This window comes from Sceloporus occidentalis, unplaced genomic scaffold (assembly GCF_023333645.1).
Source record: "Sceloporus occidentalis isolate IW3139 unplaced genomic scaffold, rSceOcc1.0.p SCAF_3, whole genome shotgun sequence".
Lineage (NCBI taxonomy): Eukaryota > Metazoa > Chordata > Lepidosauria > Squamata > Phrynosomatidae > Sceloporus > Sceloporus occidentalis.
In genome coordinates, this window is record NW_028316983.1 from 74,294,540 (window position 1) to 74,320,827 (window position 26,288).

A 26,288-nucleotide genomic window follows, 5' to 3' on the forward strand; every position below is an offset into this window, starting at 1 on the left:
TATACAGGGTGGCCAGATTTGCTAACTACAAAGGAGAATGAGGGACAGCAAAATGTAGGACATTCTTGAATCCAAACATGGATTTATCTTTATAGGAGTCTTTTGAGCTTTTTTGGGGGGGGGCTGTCATGTCTTCCATTTGTGCTCGAAACAGAGGACATGACCAAGTAAAAAGCTCAAAACACATGTTTCTTTAGTCAGGCTCCAAATGGAGGACACTTTGGGATTCCTCCTGGACAGAAGAAGTTGGACTTGTCCTGGAAAAGGAAGACACCTGGCTACTTGTAGTTTATTTGTTGCACCAGAGCTCTCTGACAGAGATGGCTAAATGTCTCACAAAACTCCAGTCCTAGCATTGAAAGCAGTTAGAGCAGTCTCAGAATGGCTAGTTTTCTGCAGTGTGTTTTGGACTCTGCTGAGGAAATACGGTAAGGAAAAAAGGGGGGTGCGCTCCTCGTAGGAGCCTGACGGTAGCTGGGCGGCTGGCTCTCTGCATTGGGTTTCCCATCGCGGGCAGGTGGCGGCGGGAGACCTGGGGCCAGGGCCAGGCCAGTCCTTTGCCTGCAGAGGAGAAGGAGAACAAGAAGAAGAGCTTTAGGGGCTCGGAGGAGAAGCCCGGGCAAGGAGGGCCCCCCAATTCCGGCTCCCCACTGCCTCTGCCCCAGCTCTTGCGGGGAGTTTCTCTTTGCTGCAAGGAAAGGGCTCCCAGGGGAAGAACCAGAGCCCCACTCTTGGCTCCTTGGGTCCAATGCCAGCCTCGCCTGGCTCATGGGCCACTGGGAGACCATTGCTTTGGCTGAGGCCCAGCCTGGATTTCTGGACTCACCTTCCAGAACCGCAGCCTTCCCTCCTCAGGCGTCCTCCTTTTCCCGGACAATGTCCTCCATGCCCACCTCCTGCCCAGGAGGACTGTCAGAAGGACAGAGCAGGACCAAGAAGCAGGGACTGATAGTTCTAGGAATGTGTTGAGCTCTGGTTTTTTGCGATGTCCTCCATTTCCCCCTTCTGTCCAGGAGGAATGTCCTCCATTTTGAGCAGGAATTGATATTTCTAGGAGTGTCTTGAGCTTTGATTTTTGAGATGTCCTCCATTCCCCTCTTCTGTCCAGGAGGAATTCCAAAACGCCCTCCATTTTGAGCAGGACTAAAGAAGAAGAAGACTGATATTTCTAGGAGTATTTTGAGCTTTTGTAATGTCTTACCTTTCTCCCTTCTGTTCAGGAGGAAAGCCAGACTGTCCTCCATTTTGTGCGGGACTAAGAAGCAGGGATTGCCATTTCTAGAAGTGTTTTGAGCTCTGGTTTTTGAAATGCCCTCCCTTTCCTCCTTCCAAGAATGTCCTCCATTCTGAGCAGGACTGAAGAAGCAGAAGACTGATGTTTCTAGGGGGGCGTCCGGAGCTTTGATTTGGGCATGTCCTCCTCCACTTTTCCTTGGCTGCCCTCCATCCTGAGCTGGAGTAAAGTCGGCTTGGCGCTTGGAGGTGGCCAGGTCCTCGACTGTCCTCCATTTGGAGCAGGACTCAGAAGCAGGGACTGATCTTTCGGGGAGCGTTTGGAGCTCTGCTTTCGGCGATCTCCTCCCTCCCTTTCCACTTCCTGGGCAAGAGGTTTTTCCAAACGTCCTCCAGTTGGACGAAGAAGCAGGGCTTGATTTTGACTGTCCTCCATTCGGAGCATAGGAGTGGCTTTGGAGGTGGTCAGGCCTTCCATTTCCCCTCGACAGTCCTCCAGATCGTGTGCCTTCTCCTCCTTGGGGGCCACAGGACCCTTGGAGTTGTCTCCTCCCCTCCAGCTTTGTCTCAGGCGGCGTGATTTGTGGGGACGGCAGGGCTCTCCTTCCCCCTGGATCGCCAGGGATGGAGGTCTCAGGGGTCTGCGGGGAGCTGCCTTTGGCCCCCGACCTGAAGGACCTGGAGAGCAAAGTGGGGCAGCGCCCGCCGGAGGCTCTGCTCCGATGGCTGCGGGAGGACCCCTCGGCCCACCTCCTCCGGAGCAGCCCGGCCAGGGGCCCAGGCCAAGGCCTCGGGGAGAAGATCCGGGCCCTCAAGCTGGAGCTGGTGAGTCCAAGGGCCCCCCTTCGCCTCCCCTTTGGAAGCAGCAATCAGGCTGCATCCACACTGGGGACATAACCCGGTTTGGCCCCGCTTTAACTATCTGGCTCAAGGCTATGGAATTCTGGGAGTTGGAGTTGGTTGTGGGCCCAGTGCGGAGCGGAGCCTTGAGCCAGGGCAGTTAAAGCGCGGCCAAATCGGGTTATCTCTCCAGTGTGGATGCAACATACATGCAGAGAGATCTTGCAGACAGTGGTCCCCAAACCGTGCCCTTTAAGAGATTTTCTCCCAGAAGCCTCAGCCATATGGACCAATAGCTTGGGATTCTGGGAGGTGAAGTCCAAAATTCCCTCAAAGGGCCCAATTTGGGGGACCACTGCTGTAGCACCTTTGAGACTGACTGCAAGAAAGAAGTGGGCAGCAGGAGCTTGCCTAGACTTCAGTCAGATGCTAAAGCCTAGGAAAGCTCCTACTGCCAACGTCTTTCTTTCAGTAAGTTTCGAAGGTGCTATGTATCTCTCTAGATACATCCCCTTCACAACTGCCTGCTGATCTCTCCCTCTGAAGAACTAGGAGGGTTTCCAACCCAACCCTCCCCTGCTGCTAATGCAGCAAACCTAGAGCAGACTCCTCCAACTGCAGGGTTAGAAGTGACCCCAGGGGGCAACCCCCCACCCCCACCCCCACCCCCACCCCCAGGAGACATAATTGCACCATTATTATTATTATTATTATTATTATTATTAGTTTTTTGTGGGTTTTTCGGGCTATGTGGCCATGTTCTTGAAGAATTTGTTTCTGACATTTCACCAGCATCTGTGGCTGACATCTTCAGTGATGGGAATATATCTAGAGACATCTCTTCAGAGATGTCAGCCACAGATGTTGGCGAAACGTCAGAAACAAACTATTCTAGAACATGGCCACAAAGCCCGAAAAACCCACAAAAAACTATGGATGCCGGCCATGAAAGCCTCCAACTTCACATTATTGTTATTATTTGTCTCTGATCTTTCAGACAACCCTTTACCAAGTAATTTTGGAAGGGGTACTGCCGCAAACAGATGTGGGATGCCCTACCGTTGTAAGGTTTTCCTCAGAGTAAGGCTTTTCCATTGTCTTCTTTGCAGTCTTGCTTATTTGGGACAAGTCATTGGATCCTTTCAACACTGCATCAGTGGCCTCCAAACTGTGCTCTTGAAGGGATTTTGAACTTCAGCAACCAGAATCCCAGAGTATTGGCCAATATGGCTGAGGATTCTGGCAGTTGAAGTCCCAGAATCTCTTAAAGGGAACAGTTTGGGGACCATTTGCAACTGCAATAAGGTGCAACTGTCTTGTCTCAGGTCATTTAAAGACGCTGGACCAAGAGTTAGGAGCTTTATGATGGTCTTTGTGTTTCTTTTCAGGCAGTGTGGTTTGAGTGGGATGGGAAAGGGCAAAAGGGAAAAGGAATGAATAGGTTAAAAAAGAGTTTGGATGGATGTCTTTCAGGAGGGTTTTAGTTGGGTATTTCTGCTGGCAGAAGGTTGGAATAGATGGCCTTCCAAATTTATGATTCTGTGACTTAAAAAACTTAACTCCTCACTTGCCCCAGCCATGGGAATGTGCATGGCTATCTTCCAGTGTGGCCAGCCAATGCTGTAGAAAGACCTTAAACTAGTGATTCCTAAACTATGGTCTTCCAGATGTTTTGGATTTCTGCTCTCAGAATTCCTGACTGTTGGCCAAGCTGGCTGGGACATCTGGGAGCTGAAGTCCAAAACACATGGAGGACCAAAATTGGGAATCACTGCCTTAAACTTTTGCTCCAATGTCCAGCCCTGACTGCTTCTATGCTGACTACTGGTCCTTCCAGCCCAAGTCTTTACCCACTCCTCCTGCCCATTATTTGCCATTTATGCTTTGCCTTTCCTGTGTTCAACTCAAGGCTGCATAAAGCCTCTCTCCATGCCATTTAACATGGGAGAGTGGTGCCTCTGACATGGGTGAGCAGTGAACCCACTGCTGGTTCTAGTCTAAACTCTAAAGGAGCTATGGAAGAGGCTGGACCCTGGCTTTCAAACAGGGACAGTACCTTGGGTAGCTCCTTGAACATGGAGTCACTGGCCCTGTAACTTCAGAGCCATCCTCCTCCACACCTGCTCTACTTTTTCCTCACAGCAGCCCTGGCATGGGGGTATTGAGTGGCCAGTGAATCTCATGGGGACTTGAGATCCTGGGTACGAGACTGAAGCTGGTTCCTTATTTGTGTGAAAATACAAAACACAGCTAAATCGTTCACTTCAGCCTCACAACTGGAGTCTCCCAAGTCCCAATCCAACACTCTCCATGCATGTTCTCTGAATTATAGCCCAGTTTCGGAGACATTCTCCCTATTCTTTTCCTGGCATCTCCTCCAGCAGCATCATTCTCTCTCCATTCTTGGGATAGCATTGCTCTCCAATTGGGGCTCCATTTTACCAGACTATTTTCTTTGTGTATGGATGTCCCCAATCCCTGAGTTTCTTTTCCTGGCCAATGCCTCCCCACTCCATCCCATCCCCAATGCTTGCAATGGATGTTTACTTGGCCTTTCTTTTCTCTGTGAGAAACTGTCCAGCCAAGCTCTTCCTTCCATGGAAATTCAACCTCTTTTTTGCCCTCCAATGTGGGATTGTAAAGCTATATTTTTGATCCACAATGGGATGGGGGAGCACAAAAACAAATCACATTTTCTCTGAAGAAAGAAGGGTAGTTCATTGAGTGCTCTCCTTACATTTTTCAGCCTGCTATACTAAAGTTTTCTCTTCTTTCTATCATTGTTCTTGCTATGTACCTTCAAGTCATTTCTGACATATGGGGAATAAGACAACCCTTAGCCAGCATGATGTGTGTGAGCTCTGGAGATTAGGGTTCGATTCTCTACTCAGTCATGGATACTGGCTGGGTGACTTTGGGTGAGCCATACAGTCTCAGCCCCAGCAAACCCTGTGATAGGGTCACCTTAGGGTTGCCATAAGTCAGAAATAGCTTATCTTTGCCTTCTTCCCAGACAGAGAGCATGACTTGTCCAAGGTCACCCAGTGGGTTTTCATGGCTGAGCGGGAGTTTCCAGAGTCCTAGTTCAACATCCAAACCATTGCACCTTGCTGACTCTTCTCTCTATACACCTCACCCCATTTTTATCTGTGTCCCACATTTTTTCAGTTCATCCATCTCCACCTGGCTGTCAACTCTGGAAGGTCAGGCCACAAAGGTGCACCTTTGTCTCCTGCAATAAATAACAGATTAGCACAGTGACTCTAATGCAATTTGCACTCCTGGGGCATGTATCGTCTCTCTACCTGTCTGACCTGTCTTCTTCTGTAGTTATTCAGTTTCTTCCTGCTACGATAGCTATTGGTTCTCAGATTCTGAAAGCAGGAAGACATTTCATCCTTCAGGTTTGGTTTCACAGGTTGAGTGGCAGGCCCAGGGCATTCCAGTCCTCTGTATCAATTTCATCTGCACTACTTGGACAAAGTTTGATTTGAATGGGGCTCTTGGAAGTATTTCCATAATATAGTCAAAAGGACTGCATTGGTTTAACTTATCCATTAGCAGTTTCCATGTCAGTGGTATAGTGGACCCACTTTTGGTTTTCATTGTGAACCGAACTGAGCTATTCAACTGTGTTGGATCTTCTCCCCAAACCCACAGGCAGGAGGGCCAGTAGAGCAATTAGGGGGCATGCTAGTTGGAGGATTATGGTAGTCAAAAAAGTAACTTCCCCAAGTTCTGGTTTTACTTAAATTTTAAGGAAGGTAGTCACTGCCCCATGCCTAACCTATCTGACTTGTCCAATTCAGATAGCCATATTAATGTAGAATGAAAGTGGATGGAGTGGATCCATAAAGCAGCCAGCTTGTTCCGCAGAAGTGACTAAATTACTTCAGTCCTTTGTGCCTGGCATTTCTTTGGCAGTTGTACACTAAAAGTGCATTACGTTTTGAGCCAAGCACTTACCATAGAACTATTTTTGTGATTGCTTTGAATTATGCTGTTTGCTGCATGAATCCAATCTTAGCAAATCTGATTGGTAAATTGGCCTTTAGAGCAAGGTGGGATGCTCTTCCCTTTCTCCAAAAAGTAATGCCTCTAGTAATGTCTTCCCTTTCTCCAAAAGATTGTTTTCACCTCTTTCTTTTTCTATGAGGTATCAGATGGGATGGAATGGTGGACAGATGCTGAAGAACTAAGGCTGCAGCCCTTTGTTCACTTACCTGCTTATTAGCCCCATTGAACTTCCCATAAAATGAATATGATTTCACTACACAGGCACTTTATGGTCTCTTCATGTTTGTGTAGATGCTGAGGATAAGGAGAGTTTCCCTTATATAAGGATAAGGAGAGTTTCCCTTATATAAAATTAGCATGCGATTCTGAAAGGAAGGGGGGAAATAGCAATAGCACTTACATTTCTATACCGCTTTATAATGCTAAGCACTCAATGCAGCTTACAATGTGTTAGCCAACTTCTCATCTGTCTCTCATATGCATTTCTTTTTGGAAATGAAAATGTTCAGCAAAGTTTTCAAGTATAGCATATGGTGCTCATTTTGTTGTACTATAATACAACAAATCTTTAATAATAATAATAATAATAATAATAATAATAATAATAATAATAGGTTTTATTTATATACCGCCCAATCACTGGGAATCCGAGCGGTTTACAATAGAGGGGATAACAGACAGTTCCCTGCCCACAGGCTTACAATCTAAAAGACACGACACAAAAGGATAAGGGAATGGTGAGGGGGGGAGGGAATCAGGTCCAGCATTCTTCTCTCCCTCTGAGGCCTGGACCAAGGCAGATGGACCGGAGGGAGGGCTCTTCTTCTTCAGGCTAGCCTACTCTCTCCCTCAGAGGCCGAAAGATGACAGTTAGGGAGGGAGGAGCCTCTTTCTTCAGGCTAGCCCCTGATGGAATTGGGCCAGCCTACTCTCTCCCTCAGAGGCCGAACGATGACAGTTAGGGAGGGAGGAGCCTCTTTCTTCAGGATCATCAATCTCAGTGGCATCAATCTCAGTGGCAGTTGGTGGCTTCCCTCAATTCACTCTGGATTTCAACTCAATAGTTAAATGCTTCCAGGTGCCGAACCTATTTTGTGGAGTGTTCAGCACCTTAGATAGGACATTTAATGTTTGAACTAAAAGCCAGATGTCCCACTACTGAAATGCTACTAGCTACCATTGAATCCCATACCTACTTACTTGGGATTGAGACCCTTTGAATTTAATGATAACTTCTCAATGGAGAGGTACAGAATTATGCTGTTAAATGGTTGGAAATAGATGGAAACTGGGAAAAAAGCCTTCCAGTTTCATCCAGCTATTCCAGGATTCTACAAATATACAGAGACTCCTTAACTTGATGTCCTAGTCTGGCAATCAGCAGCCTTCCTCAAAGTTCCTGTGAAAGAGAATGTGAAAAACATGAAATAAACAACAGGAATATAAATACTGACTTAACCAAAACATCTGGCCAATAACATCCTTTTGTGGTTTTGATTAACTCCCATCTGAAACTTGACATTCAAATGCCATTTTCCCAGAAATCAACATCAAATGGAGAACAATGAGAAATCTGGGTTTATCTTTAGATTGTTTCCCCAGGCAGAAAATAAGGCGGAACAATCTCTCAGTCCTCCGCACATTGATTGGTACTTTGCCTAAGGGATACACCTGCTGCCCAGCCTAAGAAAGATGCATTAAGGTCTCTGAGCTTTCAGAATGACTGGGAGGTTTTGAAGATTGCATTCTGCTTTGTATGTCATAGGCTTAATTTTGAATGGTGATTTCTTTTCTTTACAAGGATGCTGACCAATATGGAAGGAGAACAGTCTGGCATACACTAGCTCACAATAGGTTTCTTTTGAAGACCAGATTTCCAAGTGGTGAGCCTCAAATTGCTTTGGGCATAGTCTTGTAAACTAATGCAAAGCAACTGAAGTGACCTTCCCTTCCTGCCAACCATCTCCCAGAAAATCTCCAATAGACAAAGGTCTGACCTCCAAGTCTACTAACTAGGAACTAGATTAGTGGCCACTAGTATGTGTGTATTTGTGGAGCAAAAGAATCTGTAAGGGGGAAGGTGATCTCTTAAGTAACCAGTTCCCAAACTCTCTCTCTCTTTCTGTGCCTTCAAGTCACTGCACAGCTTCTAAGATCAGACTGGATCTGGTTTCCTTAGGGTATTTAGGCCAGATGAATGGCCATCTAAATGCCACCCAAAACAGGAAGAAATGCATTGCCCAGGCTCTGCCTTGGAAGGAGAAATCCTCCTCCTGAATATATTAACCCTGCACTCTCAAGAGCAGGCGTCGGCAACCCCCAGCCCGCGGGCCACATCCGGCCCGGCAAGGCGGCAGGACCAGCCCCAGCACGGTCCTGCCGCCGCTGCCGCCGCCATGGCGTCAATTCCCTGGTTGGGGGCCCGAATTTTGCCTTGACTGCAGGCCGGGCAGCGCTCCTCCTCCTCCCCCTCCTCCTCCTCCGCGCGCTCCCGCAGTGGCCACCCACCTCCTCCTCCCCCACCCCCTTTTTTTGGGTGCTGCGCGGCTGCGCAGTCCGCCCTCTTTCCCCTCCTCCATGGCCCACTTACCTCCTCCTCCTCCTCCTCCTCCTCCTCCGCGCTGGGACGCAGGCACTTCCGCTGGCCCTGCGCGCGCCCTTGCAGGGCTAATGAGGAGGACTTCCTCCTCCTGAGTCTGGGGCTGAACAGCCCGCCCCTTCTCCAGGCCACAGCCTGTGAGAGCTGGCAGGGGGCGGGGCTGTTCCAATCCCAGTCTGCCCCCATTGGCCAACCAGGCTCCGGAGGAGGAGCTCCTCCTCTGTTGGGCTGGGCTGCAGCCAGAGGGCAAAGGAAAGGGCAATTTCCTTTGCCCTTTTTTTGGCACCGAGGAGGAGGAGGATGAAGAGGAGGAGGATGAAGAGGAGGAGATGGGTGCCCATTTCCAGTATTTATTTTTATTAAGTGTGTTTTTAAACTCCATATTTTCCAGTATTTATTTTTATTAAGTGTGTTCTTAAACTCCATATTTTCCAGTATTTATTTTTATTAAGTGTGTTCTTAAACTCCATATTTTCCAGTATTTATTTTTATTAAGTGTGTTTTTAAACTGCAATTTTTCCAGTATTCTGCTTTAACAATGATAGTGGTGGTGATGATGATGATGATGATGATGATGATGATGATGATGATATGACTCAGCTTGAGAGGCATGCAGGCACTGTTTCAGAAGCCGAGAGAGTGTCACCTTCCAAAGTGTGTTTTGGGTGCTTTTAATGCTAACAAGTCTCCCTTGCTTTGACAATGATAGTGTGATGATGATGATGATGATGATGATGATGATGATGATATGAGTCAGCTTCAGAGGCATGCAGGCACTGTTTCTGAAGCCGAGAGAGTGTCACCTTCCAAAGCATGTTTTGGGTACTTTTAATGCTAACAAGTCTCCTTTGCTTTGACAATGATAGTGTGATGATGATGATGATGACGATAACGATGATGATGATATGAGTCAGCTTCAGAGGCATGCACACACTGTTTCTGAAGCCAAGAGAGTGTGACTTTCCAAAGTGCCTTTTCTGTGTGTTTTTGGTTCTTTAATGGTGATATTGATATCAGAAAGCCTCTGAGGCAAGGCCAATGTAAATTGCTGTGATTTTTACAAACCCATGCGCAGTGAAGAAAAACCAAAGTCCCTTGACCAAGTACACACTTTTGAGAAGTACACTTGGTGCAAGAACGGTGAAACCACCTTGACATGTTCAATATGTATAGCCATGTTAAACCATGCTAAGTGTTAAACCCAAAGGGTTTGGTTATGGAATAAGCCTCTGAAATATGCAAGAGGCCACGTTAAGTAAAGCCATGTGAAATGCACAAATGTGCTGTTGTGTGTGTTTTGGAATGCAGGTTGGGGGTGTTTGGCCAGAAAGGGACTGAGGAGGAGAGGGCGGGCACACGCCTCCTCCTCCCAGCAGGGCTTTGGTGGAAGCTCCGCCCCCAGTGTGCGGCTCCGCCCCTGGCATAAGGCCCCGCCCCCGGAGGGTGGAAGCAACCCGGCCCCCAGCTCAAAAAGGTTGCCTACCCCTGATCTAAAGGGAGGCAATTGCTTTTTGGTGGGGGAATGAAATAATTAAGAGAATCCAGTCACTGATATCTAGCAGAATGTATAGCCTGGCTCTGAACCAACAAATAAAAGGTTGGGAATCTGGACTCCTGCCAAGGATGAAAATAGACTAGAGAGCCACAATCAAATACTCTGGTCCCTACGTATGAGTGAGACAGACATGTGGAAGAGACAAAAGGCAAAGTAAAGATCATCCTGCAGCTTCCACATCCTGCCCTTTTACTGTCTAGTGTTGAGTGTGGCAGCAGGATAATGGGTGCACACAGCCTGTTAATTATTTGCTAAATAGCCTTTCTTCCTTGACCCTTTTGGATAGTTCCTGATCCTGTAGTAGAGTATGTGGTCCAAATTTCTGCTTTCACCCAGTAGGGGTGTATATACACTGTAGGGGAAAATGCAGTTTGGCACCACTTTGAGTGTTGTTGCTCCATCCCAGGGGTAGGCAGCCTTTTTGAGCCAGGGGTCAGGTTGCTGTCCCTCAGACAACTGGGGGGCCGAAGCCAAAAAATAAATAATATATATATATATATATATATATATATATATTTAAAAATTACATAAATAAATAAACCGGGACAAATGTAGGACAAAAATTTCAAATGGAGGACACTTTTAAAAAAGATGGAGGACACGCTAAAAATTTGCTGATTTTTTTAAAAAATGTTAATATAAATGAATGTTTCGGAGGCTTCTATAGACAATTGCCCCCCTTGCCCACCGCTTGCCCCCCTTGCCCGCCTCCTCCTGATAGGCCAAAGGCCCCACGCCCTCACGCAAGAGGCCAAAGGCTCCGGTGGCACTCGGCAGCAGGACTGGGTTGGGGCCGGTCCCAAGGCCTTGCCGGGCCGCATCCGGCCCGCGGGCTGCAGATTGCCTACCCCTGCTTTAGATGGTGATTACAGTAGAAGGGAGTAGAGTTGAGAAGGTCTTGGGCCCACCACCAATTATCAGCTTTATTTTAAAAGTTGGAGAAATTGGCTTTTTTAAGAGAGTGGGTAACCTTTAGGGACTGTTTGCAACTGTATATACTAGTAATAACTGAGGCGAACTCAAGATTAGGGTGAACTAAGAGAGTTTTACTTAGAAAAATGCAAAATGCTATCACACACCCATACACTGGCAATTCACATAGATACAACATTCAGAGCTAACAAAAATGGAAATATGGAAATGGGATAGCAGAGTCTGAATGGTTTATAAGGAAGTGATAGTTACCTGTCTGAAGAGTAGACTACAGAAAGCTGGAATGGCTCAGACTGGGAGATCTGAGGGCAACACAGTTGCATACACAGAGGGCTGGGATAAATGTATGCATACTGTGAACACACAGAGACTAGATTCTTGGAACCATATTTATACCTGAAATCTAAACCCCAAGCAGTGGAGATTGTAACAAAGACTGGAGTTCCTTTCCCTGGAAACAACAATGGAATTCTGGACTGGTGGCTTTAATTTTTGTGTGACAAAAACAATGATTGGATCAGTATATCCCCAGGTTGGATGGACAGGGAAGTTGGGTGGGAATACAACAGGGGATAGGCAGAGAGGTTGGCTTACTGCTTTGGGTGCAAGGAAATCTTTTGTCTCAAGGTGCAAAAGAAAACGCAGATGGCTTGGAGGAAGGAAGGAGCACTTGGCAGCTTTGATTGTATTATTACCTGGATCAGTCACATGCCTCTGGTTTCACTCCTTTTCTCCTGGGAACCTGCCATAGTGTTCCTAAAGTTTCTTGTGGCTCTGGATGTGAAATATGAAATATGGTAACCAAATACAGTGCAGGGTATGCAGGGTGTGCTAACAGCAAGTCTCCCCCCACACCCACCTTCTCTCTTATACAGAAACATGCTCATGCATTCTTTCCATCACATTCAATCTATTTCCCAGTGTATACTCATGTGCCTTCCCTTCTCTAGATGTTTTGAATTATAACTCATCAGTGCCAGTTAACATAAACAGTTGCCATGAATAATGGATCTTGTTGGCCAAAGTGTCCAGATGAACAACAGTTGGGTAAGGCTGATCTAGTTATGTTACCATCTCTGGAATAGATGGATATGTGTTGCTAGTGCCTATGGGTACACCTGCATAGCTCTTTTTAAAAAATAAATTCCAGGATAAATAATAAATAAAATAAATAAAAATTTTATTTCTATCTCGCCTTTCCAGGGATCAAGGCGGCGTACAATAGTGGGATTTATCATCCCAATGACAGATAAAAATACAATAAAAACATTACAATATCAGCATAAAAACAACAGCAATACACAATAACACTTCCAAGCTAACAATGGGGGGAGGGGAACATAATAGGGCTATTGGGGGTAAGCCTGTTTGAACAAATACGTTTTCAGCCTTTTTTTAAATTGGGCTAGGGAGGGGGTCGAGCGGAGCTCGTTGGGGATCGAGTTCCAGAGCTTAGGGGCCGCAATTGAGAAGGCCCTTTGCGTGGTGACAGATCGTCTCGCATCTGGAACCTTTAAGAGATGTTTATCCCCAGATCTGAGAGTGCGGGGCAGATTATATGGAGAGGGGTGGTCCTCTAAGTACCCTGGGCCCAAGCCATTTAGGGCTTTATAGGTAACAACCAACACCTTGTATTGCGCCCGGAAGCAAATAGGCAGCCAATGAGGATCTTCAAGTACCGGTGTTATGTGGCTAGCCCTGGAAGATCCAGTGACCAGCCTTGCTGCCATGTTCTGGACCAACTGAAGCTTCCGGGTATGGTACAAGGGTTGCCCCATGTAGAGCGCATTACAGAAATCCAAACGAGAGGTTACCAGAGTGTGTACTACAGTTTCAAGGTCCCCCCGGCCCAGGTAGGGTCGCAGCTGGCGTATCAACCGAAGCTGATAACAGGTACTCCTGACCGTCGCATCCACCTGAGATGTAAGGTGGAGCGACGAGTCCAAGAGCACCCCCAGACTGCGAACAGAGTCCTTCAGGGGAAGCGTGACCCTGTCAAGGACAGGTGGACAAATCTCCAAACCTGGACCTGGGGAACCTATCACAAGTACTTCCGTTTTCTCTGGATTCAGCCTGAGTCTGTTTTCCCTCATCCATCCCATTACTGACTCCAGACAGGCGTCTAGAGGAGAGATGCCATCCCTGATCACTGCATCGGTCGGAGACACAGAGAAGACTATTTGGGTGTCATCAGCGTACTGATAACACCGCGCCCCGTGCCTCCAGATGATCTCTCCCAGCGGTTCCATGTAAATGTTAAATAGCATGGGAGACAGAATGGCTCCCTGAGGGACACCAGATGTAAGTGCCCTCTTATCAGAGCACACGTCTCCCAGCTGCACCATCTGGAACCTTCCTGAGATGTAGGATCGGAACCACTGGAGCGCAGTGCCCCCAATTCCTAACTCTCTCAGGCGCTCCAGAAGGATACCATGGTCAATGGTATCGAAAGCCGCTGAGATGTCCAAGAGCACCAACAGGGACACGCTACCCCTGTCTATGGCCAGGGATCTTATATGTAGCTTTGCCATCCATATGACTGGAATCTTTAGCTTTCTTTTCTAACAGCTTTCACTTCCACCAGAGCAATGTAATGCTTTGCCCAGAGATGTACTCTCTTCCTACATGTCACAATTACAGCTGGCCCTCCATAGCCATGGATTATTTCCCCATGGATTCAACCAAGTATGGCTTGAAAATATATATATTTTAAATTACAAAAAAACAAACCTTGATTTTGCCATTTTATATAAGGGGCACCATATACTATGCCATTGTATTTAATGGCTATTGATCATCCACTGATTTTGATATCGATAGGGAGTCCTGGAATGAAACCCCAGCAGATACCAAGGGCCCACTGTATAATACTTTGACCTCACTGTAGCTGCCTTGGTTCTGTCCTAGAGAATCTTGAAATTAATAGTTTGGTGAGGCACTAGAGCTCTCTAATTTTAAATGGCTCATGAAACAACAAATTCAAAGATTCCATAAAATGGAGCCATGACAATTAAATTGGGATTAAAGTCTATTATAATGTTGTGTGAGTCACAGAATCATAAAGTTGGAAGGAGCCGCATAAGCTATTGAATCCAACCCTGCTACTCAATGCATGATTTCAAGGTAAAGCATTGTTACCCTCCAGCCTTTTTAAAAAAGATGTCCTTAAGGGAGATCACACCATTTCTCTAGGCAGTTCCATCACCATTTCTCTAGGTTCCATTACTGAACTGCTCTCCCTGTCAAGAATTTTCTTCTAATGTTCAGTCAAAAGCTGCTCTTCTGTAACTTCAAACAATTAGAATTAGTCCTACCCTCTGGGGCAGCAGAGAACAGGCCTGCCCCCCAACCTCTCTTTGAGAGTTCTTGAGGCATTTAGAGTGCAATCAAGTCACCTCTCAGTTTTCTCTTCATCAAGCTAAACATGACCAGCATTTTCCTCATGTTGTTAAAATCAGCTTTCCTGAAATTCAAGGTCTGTGTTTGACTATGCTCTTCTTTCCTTGTCCCACAATGGTGAATTCTAGCATTATGTGATCACCTCTCTCTAAAATACTGACTACTTTGCATATTGGTTAGGTTCAAGTCAAGGATTACCAATCATCTTGTACTTTTCATTTTGAAATAGGAAATTATCTGCAAGACATATAAGGAATTTGATCAACAGTCCATGCTTATTAAAGTTAGGGGCGAAATAGATGGCCAGAAAGGGGGGGGGGGCTTGAAGCCACCCCTTCCAAAGCTGGACTGAGGCTGTAGCAATCACATGCCACTGCCTCAATCCACCTTGAAGCTGCCTTATTTTGGGTGGCAAAAAGCCAGGTTTTCTGCCTGTTCTACCACTGGAAGCTGGCTCCATGATGCTCCAGCAGTGTGTGGCACGTAAATGCCACACCACTGGAACATCCTGAAGCTGTCCCTGTGTAACTGGCTGGGCAGCTTTCTAGTGGCTTGGGAGTGTGCAGTGTGTAAACACTGTGCTCCCAAGCTGCCTGGATGGTGGCAGAAAGGAGCAGTCTGTTTCACCCCTTAGTCTTCCAGCAGATATCAGGGTAATATAAGTCCCCAATAACTACTAGTTTTTGTATCTTTGAGATTTCTTAGATTTGCTTCTGAAAGCACCATCTCTTCTTAGTTTGGTGGCCTAGAGTAAACGTTTGCCACAATGTTGCAGTATTTATTTCTCCATTTATTTTTTTCCAAATGCTCTCAACTGATCTACCTTGATCAGTCTCATGGGTTTTTGTACAAGTGAATTTGCCTTTGACATATGATGCTACTCCTCTCCTTCTTTGCCACATCTATTCTTTTTGAATAGGTTATACCCTTCAGTTATAATATTCAAATCATGGGAGTCATCCAACCAGATTTCTGTTATGCCTAGGACTTCAAGCTCATCTTGTTTATTTCCCAAACTCTGTGCATTGGCCTATAGATATTTGAAGCTTTGTTTGTTCTCAATTATTAATCTGCTGTCAGTTTTTATGTGAATCACATTCTTCCCTCAGCTTCTCCTCTAGAATGCGTGTGTTTAGAGCTTGTCTTTTGGGCTAATGTTTGAGCTGTCATCTCTAACCCCTTAATGATTTAATTTAAAGCCCTCTTGATCTGACTTGCCATGCCAAACATGCCATCCTAGAAGCCAAACCTCTCCTATCTACACTATCTAGATAACTAGCCGCTCACTTTTAGTATCTTCCTGTCTCTGTGTAATCCTCTGTCTTTTACAGGCAGAATTGATGAGATTATCACCTGTACCTCAGACCCCTTTAGCTTCCTGCCCAAAGCTTCATAGTCAGAGATGATCTGCTCAGAGGTGTTCTTGGCAGTGTTGTCGATGCCCATATGGATAAGGAGAAAAAGGTAGTAATCTATGTTCTTGATGAGTTTTGGCAAGTTGTCAGTGACATCGTGGATATGGGTGCTGTGAAGACAACACACTTCTTGATCCATCTTGTCAGGCTGGAACACAGGTGCCTCTGTAATCCTGAGCAATGAGTCCCCACCCATGGGCACTTTTCTTCTTGTCGCAGCTCTCAATTACTTTGACTTCTTTCTTGGTATGTCATAGCGCTTTCATTTTACTGATTCTGTAGGGTCCATTCTCATTGTGTTCTGTCCAAGAAAGCCTAATGTTCTCTGATGCAAACTTTATCTGCATTCTACTTTCTTGAGACTAATAATGATGAAGGCATTACAGTAATAATTTTTAGGAGATAATACAAACCATTATTTGTAATATCTTCTAAAACTTGGTACTGTAACACCTCCATTGTGGAGGCTCTAGAAAACAATTCTGAAGTCAGTCCTCACTATTTGTACCAAACTAGCTATCCAGCTACAGCTGGAATACATTTATGCCACTCATTGGGCATTGCTACTACAAAACAGGCATGGCTCTTTAAAGAACACCTGCTATTTATTTACTTTTATTCAAAAATAGAACTATAGATCCATGTCCTGTAGACCAACCATTTGTTCTCTGGTCTTTTCCTGATTTTTTAAAAAAGTCTTCCTGGACAAGTGTTTCCTTAGTTCCTCCATCTGTTCATTCAGACTTCCCTTTTCTCAGATCAAACCACCCAACTGCTAGGGAAGCACAAACTGTTTGGTTTGTAAATATTTGTCTGCCACCCTGAGCCCTTGTGTAATAGCTTGAAATTTGAAATCCCAAAGATATTGTAGAGAATTATCAAGGGGTGTGTGTGAATAAGTGATTATCCTTTCCAATTTCTGTTAAATGAGCATTCATGTATCATGACCAACTTTTGATTCTAAAACCAGGATTAGACTGAGTATGGCAACACAAGATTATATATATAATTTATATATGGTACAAAACTAGCAGGGCAATAAATATTTTCAATTGATTATATTGGGATCGTTCATGTGAATATTGATACTCCTCAGTTTTGGTTATCTATTTGGTATTATCCACTTTGATTTCAAAGAAAAGATAGATGTATATATTTATATATACATCTTAAAGAGTAGCTTTTTACATTGCAGTTGTTGCAGAGAAAAGTAGTGCACATTTTGTGCAATAAACATGTAAAATTGGAATGCCATAACCTTTGTTTTGAGCAGGGTTGCCAGATATATATGCACAAATGTTTACAGATATAGGGCCACAGTTTTCCCATTTATTCTGAGAAGCAATGGTATCTGCAACAATCATAATGTGTGAAGTGGCCCCTGAGTTTCTTTTCAGTTGATGGCTTTCAGTTTTCCCACTTCCTAGGGATTGGTTTTCAGTGGAGTGCTTTGTCACCAGGCAAGACTTTCCTCCTGATCATGTTAATTTTTAAAAAAGCTTTACCCTGTCTGGACAATTTCCCTCTGTCCATGGTGCTCACATGCCTCATCAAGTAGTTTAATGGCCTCTTGTGCAGCTGGAATCATTTACCTAATTCTGCAGTTTTTGAATCAAGGGTGATAAATCAAACTCCTCTATAAACGATTCCTTTGTTAGTTCTTCAACATCCTTGCCTTTATTTTGCCTTTTGTGGCTACATCCTGTAGTCTTGTGCTGGCAACATGAAGGAGCAACAAAGCAGCTCACATGATCTACAAATAAAACCTTGGAGCTGATTCATGTAACCAGCTGTTTCAGCAACAAAGAATGTGAAACTATGTGTTCATTCAATACTGTTTGTCTCTAGCTGCTTGGCACACAGAAAGGTCTCAACTTTGCCATGCCAGTGCAATGAAGAAAGTTTTTTGGTGAAAGTGGCATGGGTACCAATGATGAGCAGTTACACAGAAACAGTTTCTACTTGGTCTAGTATAAGTAAGAACTTAAAAATGTTACTTTTCAGGACTATAGCTTCCAGATTTTGCCCCAGCTAGCACATTAAAATGTAAGAGCTGGAATCCTGTATGGGAGTTATGTCTTCATATGTGAACTAATGGGAATTAGAATTGGGCAGTTTCATAAAGTCCATATCTAGTAGAGGGCTGCTGTTATTACTACATAGAGGAGCCAGCAAATTGACTGATGCACATCGGGAACAATACACAACAACAACAATGCATAATGGGATGGATGCACAATGGGACCAATGCACATCAGTTCTGGTGCACTTTGGTTCTTTTGGGACACCGGCTAGGGAGTGCCAGTGTTTGTAAGTGTCCTGTTATGCATCATTGCAATTCACTAACAGAATTCCTTAGAACTTCTGTTGTTGTTGTTGTTGTTGTTGTTGTTGTTGTTGTTATTATTATTATTATCATGCTTTATTTATATAGCGCTGTAGATTTGCATGTAGTTACATTCTGCTATGTAGTTAAGTATATGTAAACTTATGCTACATAGAGGATGATATAGGATTCCTGCCAATGTTTCCAATTCTGCCTCATTATGGTTTGGATTAAGGTTAATGTTGTCATTAGCTGGTTTGTGCTAATGAATATGCCTGTTGAAATAAAACTGTGAGATTGAACTGCAAACCTTATAATCAAGAACCTGTGTATGGAAGAATGAATGGAAATAACTTCTCCTTATTGTTGCATTGACTGTACTACATTTTGTCCATTTTTCTCTGTCTAGTAAATTGACTCATAGGATTTCTGTATATTTTTCTTCCTTTAATTTCAGTTTAATTCTTGAAGAAGTAATTAAAATAAAATTTGTTTAAAAATTTAGGTGGGCATTGCAGTTACTTCTCTGTTGTGGATGATAACTGTGATGAGGTAATACAAACTATCAAAGAGACGAGCAATAGTACAACTGGGGATTGTAGAAGAAAGATATATAGGAGGGAGGGAAGGAGGGGGGTGGGTATAAAAAGGAAAGGAGGAGATTTAGACGAATCTAATAGTTTAGATTCCAAGAATGGGAGTACTCAAGCAATACAGAAAAGTGTGGCCTTATTAAAATAGAACTAAGGGTGCTTGTGCCATTCTCAGATGGTATGTCTGTAATTTACAATTGAAGAAGGCACAGAGGCCATGTTATAATCAACACTTCTGCATTCTAGACCTTTTATCTCAGAAAATGGGGAATATGAGAATGCAGAAAGCACCTAAGGTGGCAGGTGTTTTCTTGGCAGTGGGGTAGTGACTTAAATAATTTCCCAGTCACATACATGAAAGCTATGCTCTCTCTTCTTTTCCTTTCAATAATCTAATTCCTCCGTCTTACCCTTTCTTACATGCTGCTTTAAAATGTAAATGACTTTGCTCATCAATGACTCCTATAACTTCCAAACAATCCTTCTTGTGTAGTCGAAGGCTTTCATGGCCAGCATCCATATTTTTTGTGGGTTTTTCTGGCTTTGTGGCCATGTTCTAGCAGAGTTTCTTCCTGATGATGCTGGTGAAACATCAGGAAGAAACTCTGCTAGAACATGGCCACATAGCCTGAAAACCCCGCAAACAATCCTTCTTGTGAATAGGAGGAATTGGTAATATAGATCTTGGGAAGAGATGGGGAAACACCTGGCAATGAGGGTAGCCTGATGACAGGAATCACCTCAGTCAGTTAACATTACCACTATTGTTGTATAGATCCATATTATTAGAGAGGTTTGATGCTCCCTTTTGGAAGTGGACTGTTTTACTCAGTGCTCTAGAAAAAAATGTCACTCCAGCTCACCTCCTAAAATGTTGTCTATTCTAGATTTCCTGACCCCCATGTTGTATCTCTTCTTCCATAGGCCTACCTCAGAGCAATTGATATCAAGATTCTGCAGCAGCTAGTAGCTGTGAATGAGGGCATTGAGGCCGTGAAGTGGCTACTGGAGGAGAGAGGGATGTTGACCAGCCGCTGCAGCAGTCTCACCAGCAGCCAGTACAGCTTGGTAGAGAGTCAAGAGACATCCCGGCGGGGCAGCTGGAACAGTCTTCAGGATCCTAATGACAAGTTGGACAGTATCTCTATTGGCAGCTATTTGGATACCCTGGCTGATGATATGGATGAATATGGGCAAGGCTCTTCGATTGAACCCATAATGTCATCTACTCCAGGCAGGCCGCTGGCTAGAATTGAATTGGAAAGTTCAAAGACTGACCTAGACAGAACCCTTCCTGCTAAGAAAGACAAAGAACAGGAGAAAAGCAAAACCTACCTTGAGAGGATTCCTGGCTTGGTTAAAAGCCAAAGTGAACCAAACAGACCTGCCAGGCAGTCACCACCAATGGCTAATGGGCTTTCAAGTAGACAAGTCTCAGGGTTGGAGGAGAGCACTGATTCTAAATTCCCTTCATCAGCTACAGATCAGTCAAGCAAAAGTAATTCAGCAGGAAAATTCTCTAGGAATAACAAAGCTGACTTGGAGAGCTGCATGCTCAACAGCAGAAGGCACTTGGAGTATGATGCCCACTGGCAGTGGGTTCAGTCTCAAGATGATGTGACGTTCTTGTAGTATCCAAGACCTAGAGGTCTAGGCCAACAATTGTAGGCTCAGGGCTTCAAGCCACTAGTTGCTAGCACTGTGAGTTGCAAGCTATAGTTTTCTTGCCAAAATGGTTGCTTATCATGGGGCTTATACTGGTGGACAGAAGATATGTATACCAGACAGAATGCATCAGTTCTCCTTGACATTAACCCCCACACACCCACCCAATAACAGCCTTGTGTCATGTGAATCCCTTTCTTTGAAGGAGCTGTTGGTCTGCATCTGTCAGTCTTGTGCAATTAGAGAATAACTTTCAAAGTTTCTGTGGGAGTTGTGTGTTGGTAAAACATTGCACATCTATGTAAGAAGTGTAGGCTGCCTTTTGGCAAAGCATGTTTGCTTTAATAGCAGCTGAAATATTATTGCAACCAGTGTTTTCATGGGGAAAACATGTTTGTCTATTCCTGTTCATACTGGGTATTATTCAGGGCTTTGGGTTGAATGCAGAGTCACATCTTTGACACTATTTCTCTTTTCATCTGTTCTATTATTATTCACACTAGTGTGGTTATATATCCCTTTACTTAATATTTCAGCCCTGGGTGTAAAGAAGAAGTAGGCTAAAATTATTTCAACAATTACATCTATAAATTCACTCGACACAAGACTCACCATGCTAAGCATCCCTGCAGGGGAAAGCATATTGAGTCCCTGCCCGTTTTTCCTAAGCTTGTAGCTGAGGACAGTGTGAATGAATGTGAATTTATGTGCAAGTGCATGCACATGTGTATGTGCACATTATTGCCATAGTGTCCAGAACCCTATTGATGTTTTATGCATGGGCAAACTCCCCATGGAAAGTGAGATTTTTGTCTGATGTGGGATGCCGTATGCGTAGTTGCACGTTTTAGTATACATTCAGTTGTTCAAGTTACAACACACTCTACAATGCAATTCAATACAAGAGCTGCATAACAAAATAAGTGTGTAAACCCATGTGTAGAGAATCATGCTACATAACCCTTTGAAGGGTCTTGGCCAGTGCTTTTAAAGGCTCCTAGAAGAGGTTCAGGGCATATTCATGTTGTGCTATACCTCTCAGGCATTCCCAGTGATACAGAAGTTCATTCTATCTGTGAGGATGTTCTTCCATCCAGTTTCAAGCTTGCTGAGAAAGCTGGAGATCATTTGTGTTATGGTAGATGTTGAGGGTGTGTGCGAAGTCTCATGGAAAGGAGGAGATGAGCTCCTGTTCTCTTCTTGAAAGAACCTTGAAAAAAATTACTTGTTTGGACAATGGCTCCCAGCATAGCACAATCAGCAAAGCCACTCTCTTCATTGGAGCCATTGTCTAAATAAATAACTACCCCAAGCTGGCATTCCTTGACCTCACCCTGTACTTCAGAAGTGTCCTAATTGCCTCTGAAGTTTAAACTTGATAGAGTCAGGATCACATATTTTGCCAGTAGAGATGTCGAATCACCAGAAATTTGGAAGCCATGGGGGAGGGGGGAATCCCATTTTCACCTTCTTTATACGCGCGCACACACACACACACACACACACACCACTTTTAGAAAAAATTGAAAATGCAATATTAGCACCCTTTACAGACTGAAAGTCAATCTTTTATTTTTGGGAACATAAAATTCATTATATATAACTTATTTTGGCCTAAAACTACCACGTTTCATATATTAAAAGCTGTTGACGTCTGCTACAAAGGAACCACAAATGAATATTGACCTATGATAGCTTCACATGCCTAATGTCATGTTTTTGTGCCTGTTAAAGCCATGGTCCTTTAAAAAGATTCGTGCAAAAGCATCTATAGCTGTAGGGACTGTGTTGTTCTTCCACCCTTGTACAAAATATTTGAGCTTTTTGAAGTAAATGAAGGCACGCCTGGGAAGACATGGGAGGATTCTTAATTGATGTTGGCCTCTTTTACACTGCCCATTTACAGTACTTGCATACTCTTTAACTGCCATGACTGCACCCTTATTTCATCCCTCAAGAAATGACTGATCCCAGGATTGCAAGCATGGCAGCTAAATTGTGTATGGAAATGCTGTAATTGTGTAGTATGAAAGAGATGGTTGAGTGCTTTCTCTCATGTGTGTGAATAAATCATTGCAGTTAATCAATAAATTCTTCATCTGGAAGCAACCTCAAACTCCGAAGTGTTACAGAATAACTCTAACAGTGCTTTGTAGTAGGTTTATACTACTGACACATTTAAAAATGCTCAAACCAAGACCAGACTACTTTCTATTTTTGGCCCTCATTTCCTTTTTGAGTGCGAGTGAAAGAAAATGAGAATGAGAATATACTCTTTAATTGTAACGTGCATCTAGAATTAATGCAGTTTAACACCATGTTAACTGCCATGGCTCAGTGCTATGGCATTCTAGGATTTGATGTTTTGTGTGATATTTAACCTTCTCTGTCAAAGAGCTCTGGTGCCACAATAAACTACAAATCTCAGGATTCCATAGAATGGAGTTAAAGCAGTGTCAAACTGTATTAATTTTGAAGTGTGGTAGCAGCCTTAGTTTCACTGTGGTTTATGGTCCAGAGCAGGAAAACAATTGAATTCTCAATTATGGTACAGTATAAAGAATTCTGCCACTTTATCTCAGTTCAGGAAAGAGGAAGAAAGCACACACGTAGAATTGTAGAAGTAGTGTTTATATATCTATATATCTATATCTGTACATCGATGTTTAGATATATACACACAAATACATACATGTGTACAGACTGGTTATTAGGAAGGGACTCTGATTTCATGTGACTAAAGGCCAAATTAGAGATCCTGTTAATTGCCTGGTCACAATTAATATGGTCAGTTTTAGCAGTGGAGTGTGAGATCATGACTGCAGCAGATGGAGAGAGGATGCTCTATTTTCCTTGCACGCTATAGTACGGAACCCTGCCCCCTGCAACCTATTTCCTTCCTGGAGGGAATCGCAACTTTAAGGAGGGGTGGCTTTTACTATGAATGTGACAGAGTCCTCACAAGCTTGAATGCATCCCCATCCCATGGCTGCTACTTGAATAGTAATAAAATATTAATTTAAAAAAATTAGGCAAGTTAATTGTCTAATGATGTCACATCCACTGTGGCCTTTTTTACCTTCTGAATGTTCCTTTAGTGGCCTCTTATGGTTTGTAGTAATTTGTGATACAAACAATGTCATTTAGAAAACATGAAGAGTTAAATCCAAAAGTGATGGTTGCAATGGTGGCTGTTCTCTGTGACTCATGTCACTTTACCTTGCAATGTTGTATCAATCCTTAATTTTCCTTTATCTAATGTGAGTTTGAGAGGACACTGCTTGCAGCAGTGGTGTGGGCCGGTGTCAATCATGTGAAGAGTATGAGTAGACTCCACAAGTAATATTGTGTGATACCTCTGCCTTGCTGATTTTCAATACAGTTATGTTTCAGCAATATGATAAAACTCTTTGCTGCTTTCCTTGAGCAATAAGCTTCTTTGAATTCAGTAGTTCCTTGCAGTATTTTCATCTTGTTTCATAGTTTACTTTTATGAGATCATATTGGTTAACCTCTTTCCTCTGGATTGCCACCCATGGCCTTATGGGATAGCAAATGATTTTGAACTAGAAGGGAAGATACCCTCTATTGCTTTTCAGTTAAATGTTAAGAAAAAGATACCCCCACATTACTTCCTCTGTTATATAGTGTAGCCCAATGTAAAAATAATAATAAAAATAGATGGTGATGTATGAACTAACACCACTTGTGGAATTTTCCAAGTTTGTACTACAAAATCAAATCTGGCATTTGGACCTAAGCTATGTGGGAGTGGGATTGGCTCTGGATGGTATTTTGTTCAGGGCCCCATCAAATCTTTCACTAGCTCTGTAGAGGGGGTAAACTGGACTCAAAATGTGAAGAAGTGAGTCTGACTAGGTTTACAGCTTTATCCTTCAAAACCTTGGAGAAGTCTAGCCAATTTGTTCAGAAGGAAGAACTATAATAACAGTTTATATGTGCTGAATATTAGCTGGTGGGGAATGCCTTGAATCTCATACTCCTTTCAGCTGGTAATAACACATACCAGTTATAGTTTTAAAAACATATAGATGTTAGTCTTTTTATTATTCTCATCCTTGTGGCAAATATAAATGTGGGATATTCCAGTACTCTGAGATTTGCACTTAGAAGAGAGAAATGAGGTTTGTAACTGATGAATTCCTATAGAGCCTAGAAAGAAACATCTGCCACCCTTCTTTCTTTCTTTCTCTCTCTTTCTTTTTTTGTTGCGGAGAAGAGTAGAATTGCTCTCTTGAGATTGCTTCTTTTAAAACCACAAGTACAATTGTATATTAAAACACAAGATGTTCCAAGGGATAATGAGAATCATATTATGAAATAAAAAATTCCAGTTGTAACTTCCATGACATATTCTTGCTCTCCTATATATGTTGGTCATTTGCAGATGGAGTCCGGAGATGTTAAAGCCAGTGAATTATCTGGGACTTTCTCTTCATTTCAGATTCAAAAATAGCCTCACCATACAATCTAAAGTCATGCTGCACTGCAATGACATGAAGTTCATGAAACAATCTGTTTTCAAATGCCTGATGGAACAGAAAAGGCTTCACCTGACCATGGCAAAGTGGGAGCCAGCCTAGTCACCCAAGGAAAAATATTCCTGAGTGCCTGAGCTATCACAGGGAAGACTCTACCCTGTCTTCCTGTCAAACATCCCTGCAAAGGTGGTGGGGCTGAGAGAAGTATCTTCTCCAAAGATTGTAGAGCTTGGGCAGGCTCATATGGGGCTTGTTTTTTTAATTTGCATTCTTCTCCACACCAATAAAATGTTATTTTAGTTCTATTTAAATTATAGGAATTATTTCTAGATTTTTGCTTATACATATAAACTGGTACAGGACATCCAAAAAATGTTTGAAGTCACCATCCTATTTGCAGGGGGGGGGGGGATGTATGAATTAACGCCCTACCCTCTGACAGTATGGAAACAGAAAAGAGGGACAAAATAATCACACACTCGTGAGAATCCACATGTTCCTAGCATGTCCAGCCTAATAACAGTGGCTGACAAGAAAGCTGAATGTCTTCAGGGTGCCTCGGGGCAATCCTTATGACCCACAGGCCTGGGCATTCCTTGGGAACAGCCTTATGGTTCCTATTCTTCAAAAGCAACAGGCATTGTTACAAAAAGTCTATCCATTCAAGTTCCTTGATTCTCCTCTTGCTTCTGTGTCTTCTGTGCTAAAAATAATTCCACCCACACATCCTTGGGGGAAGAAAAATGCATTCCTATTTAAATGAAAACTGAGGTGGCGCTGGATGTTTTTCTGTACAGGATGGAGCAGGATATTCCTCCCAGGGTTCAGTTCCTAAACAGCTGGAGTTTAGGAACAGAAGAAAGAGCTCTCACGGCCTTGCCTGGGAGCAAGAACAAGGCCATATCCCTCTGTGGGTATTATGATGGTCTCGTGGATTGTTGATGGGAAAGAACAATGCTTAAGATACTGTGCAGACAGACATGAGACAAATGGGCCTCGGGGTCTTCCCATAATAGCTTGCCAGTTGAACAGCTTGAAAAGAAACAGCCAGATTTCTTCAACATACTGACAAGGAAGACATTGGGGTTCATCTGGTGGAATATAATACTCAGCAGTCACAACTTCCATTGCTACTGTGTTTGTGTGTGTGTGTCTTCATTAGTGATGCTGCTGACAAAAATACAGCGCGCCCACGCCATACGCAGGCACGC

The 26,288-nt window shown here is 43.7% G+C and overlaps 1 protein-coding gene across 1 annotated transcript; it reads left to right on the forward strand.

Annotated features, from left to right (window-relative positions):
- The first annotated feature begins 1,090 nt into the window (after positions 1–1,090).
- Positions 1,091–25,053, forward strand: LOC149316231 (leucine rich adaptor protein 1-like). Its single transcript, XM_089515061.1, has 2 exons — positions 1,091–2,058; positions 19,835–25,053. Exons 1-2 carry the CDS (start codon positions 1,858–1,860, stop codon positions 20,540–20,542), a joined length of 909 nt encoding a protein of 302 aa, XP_089371187.1. The 5' UTR covers positions 1,091–1,857; the 3' UTR covers positions 20,543–25,053.
- Positions 25,054–26,288: the final 1,235 nt, after the last annotated feature.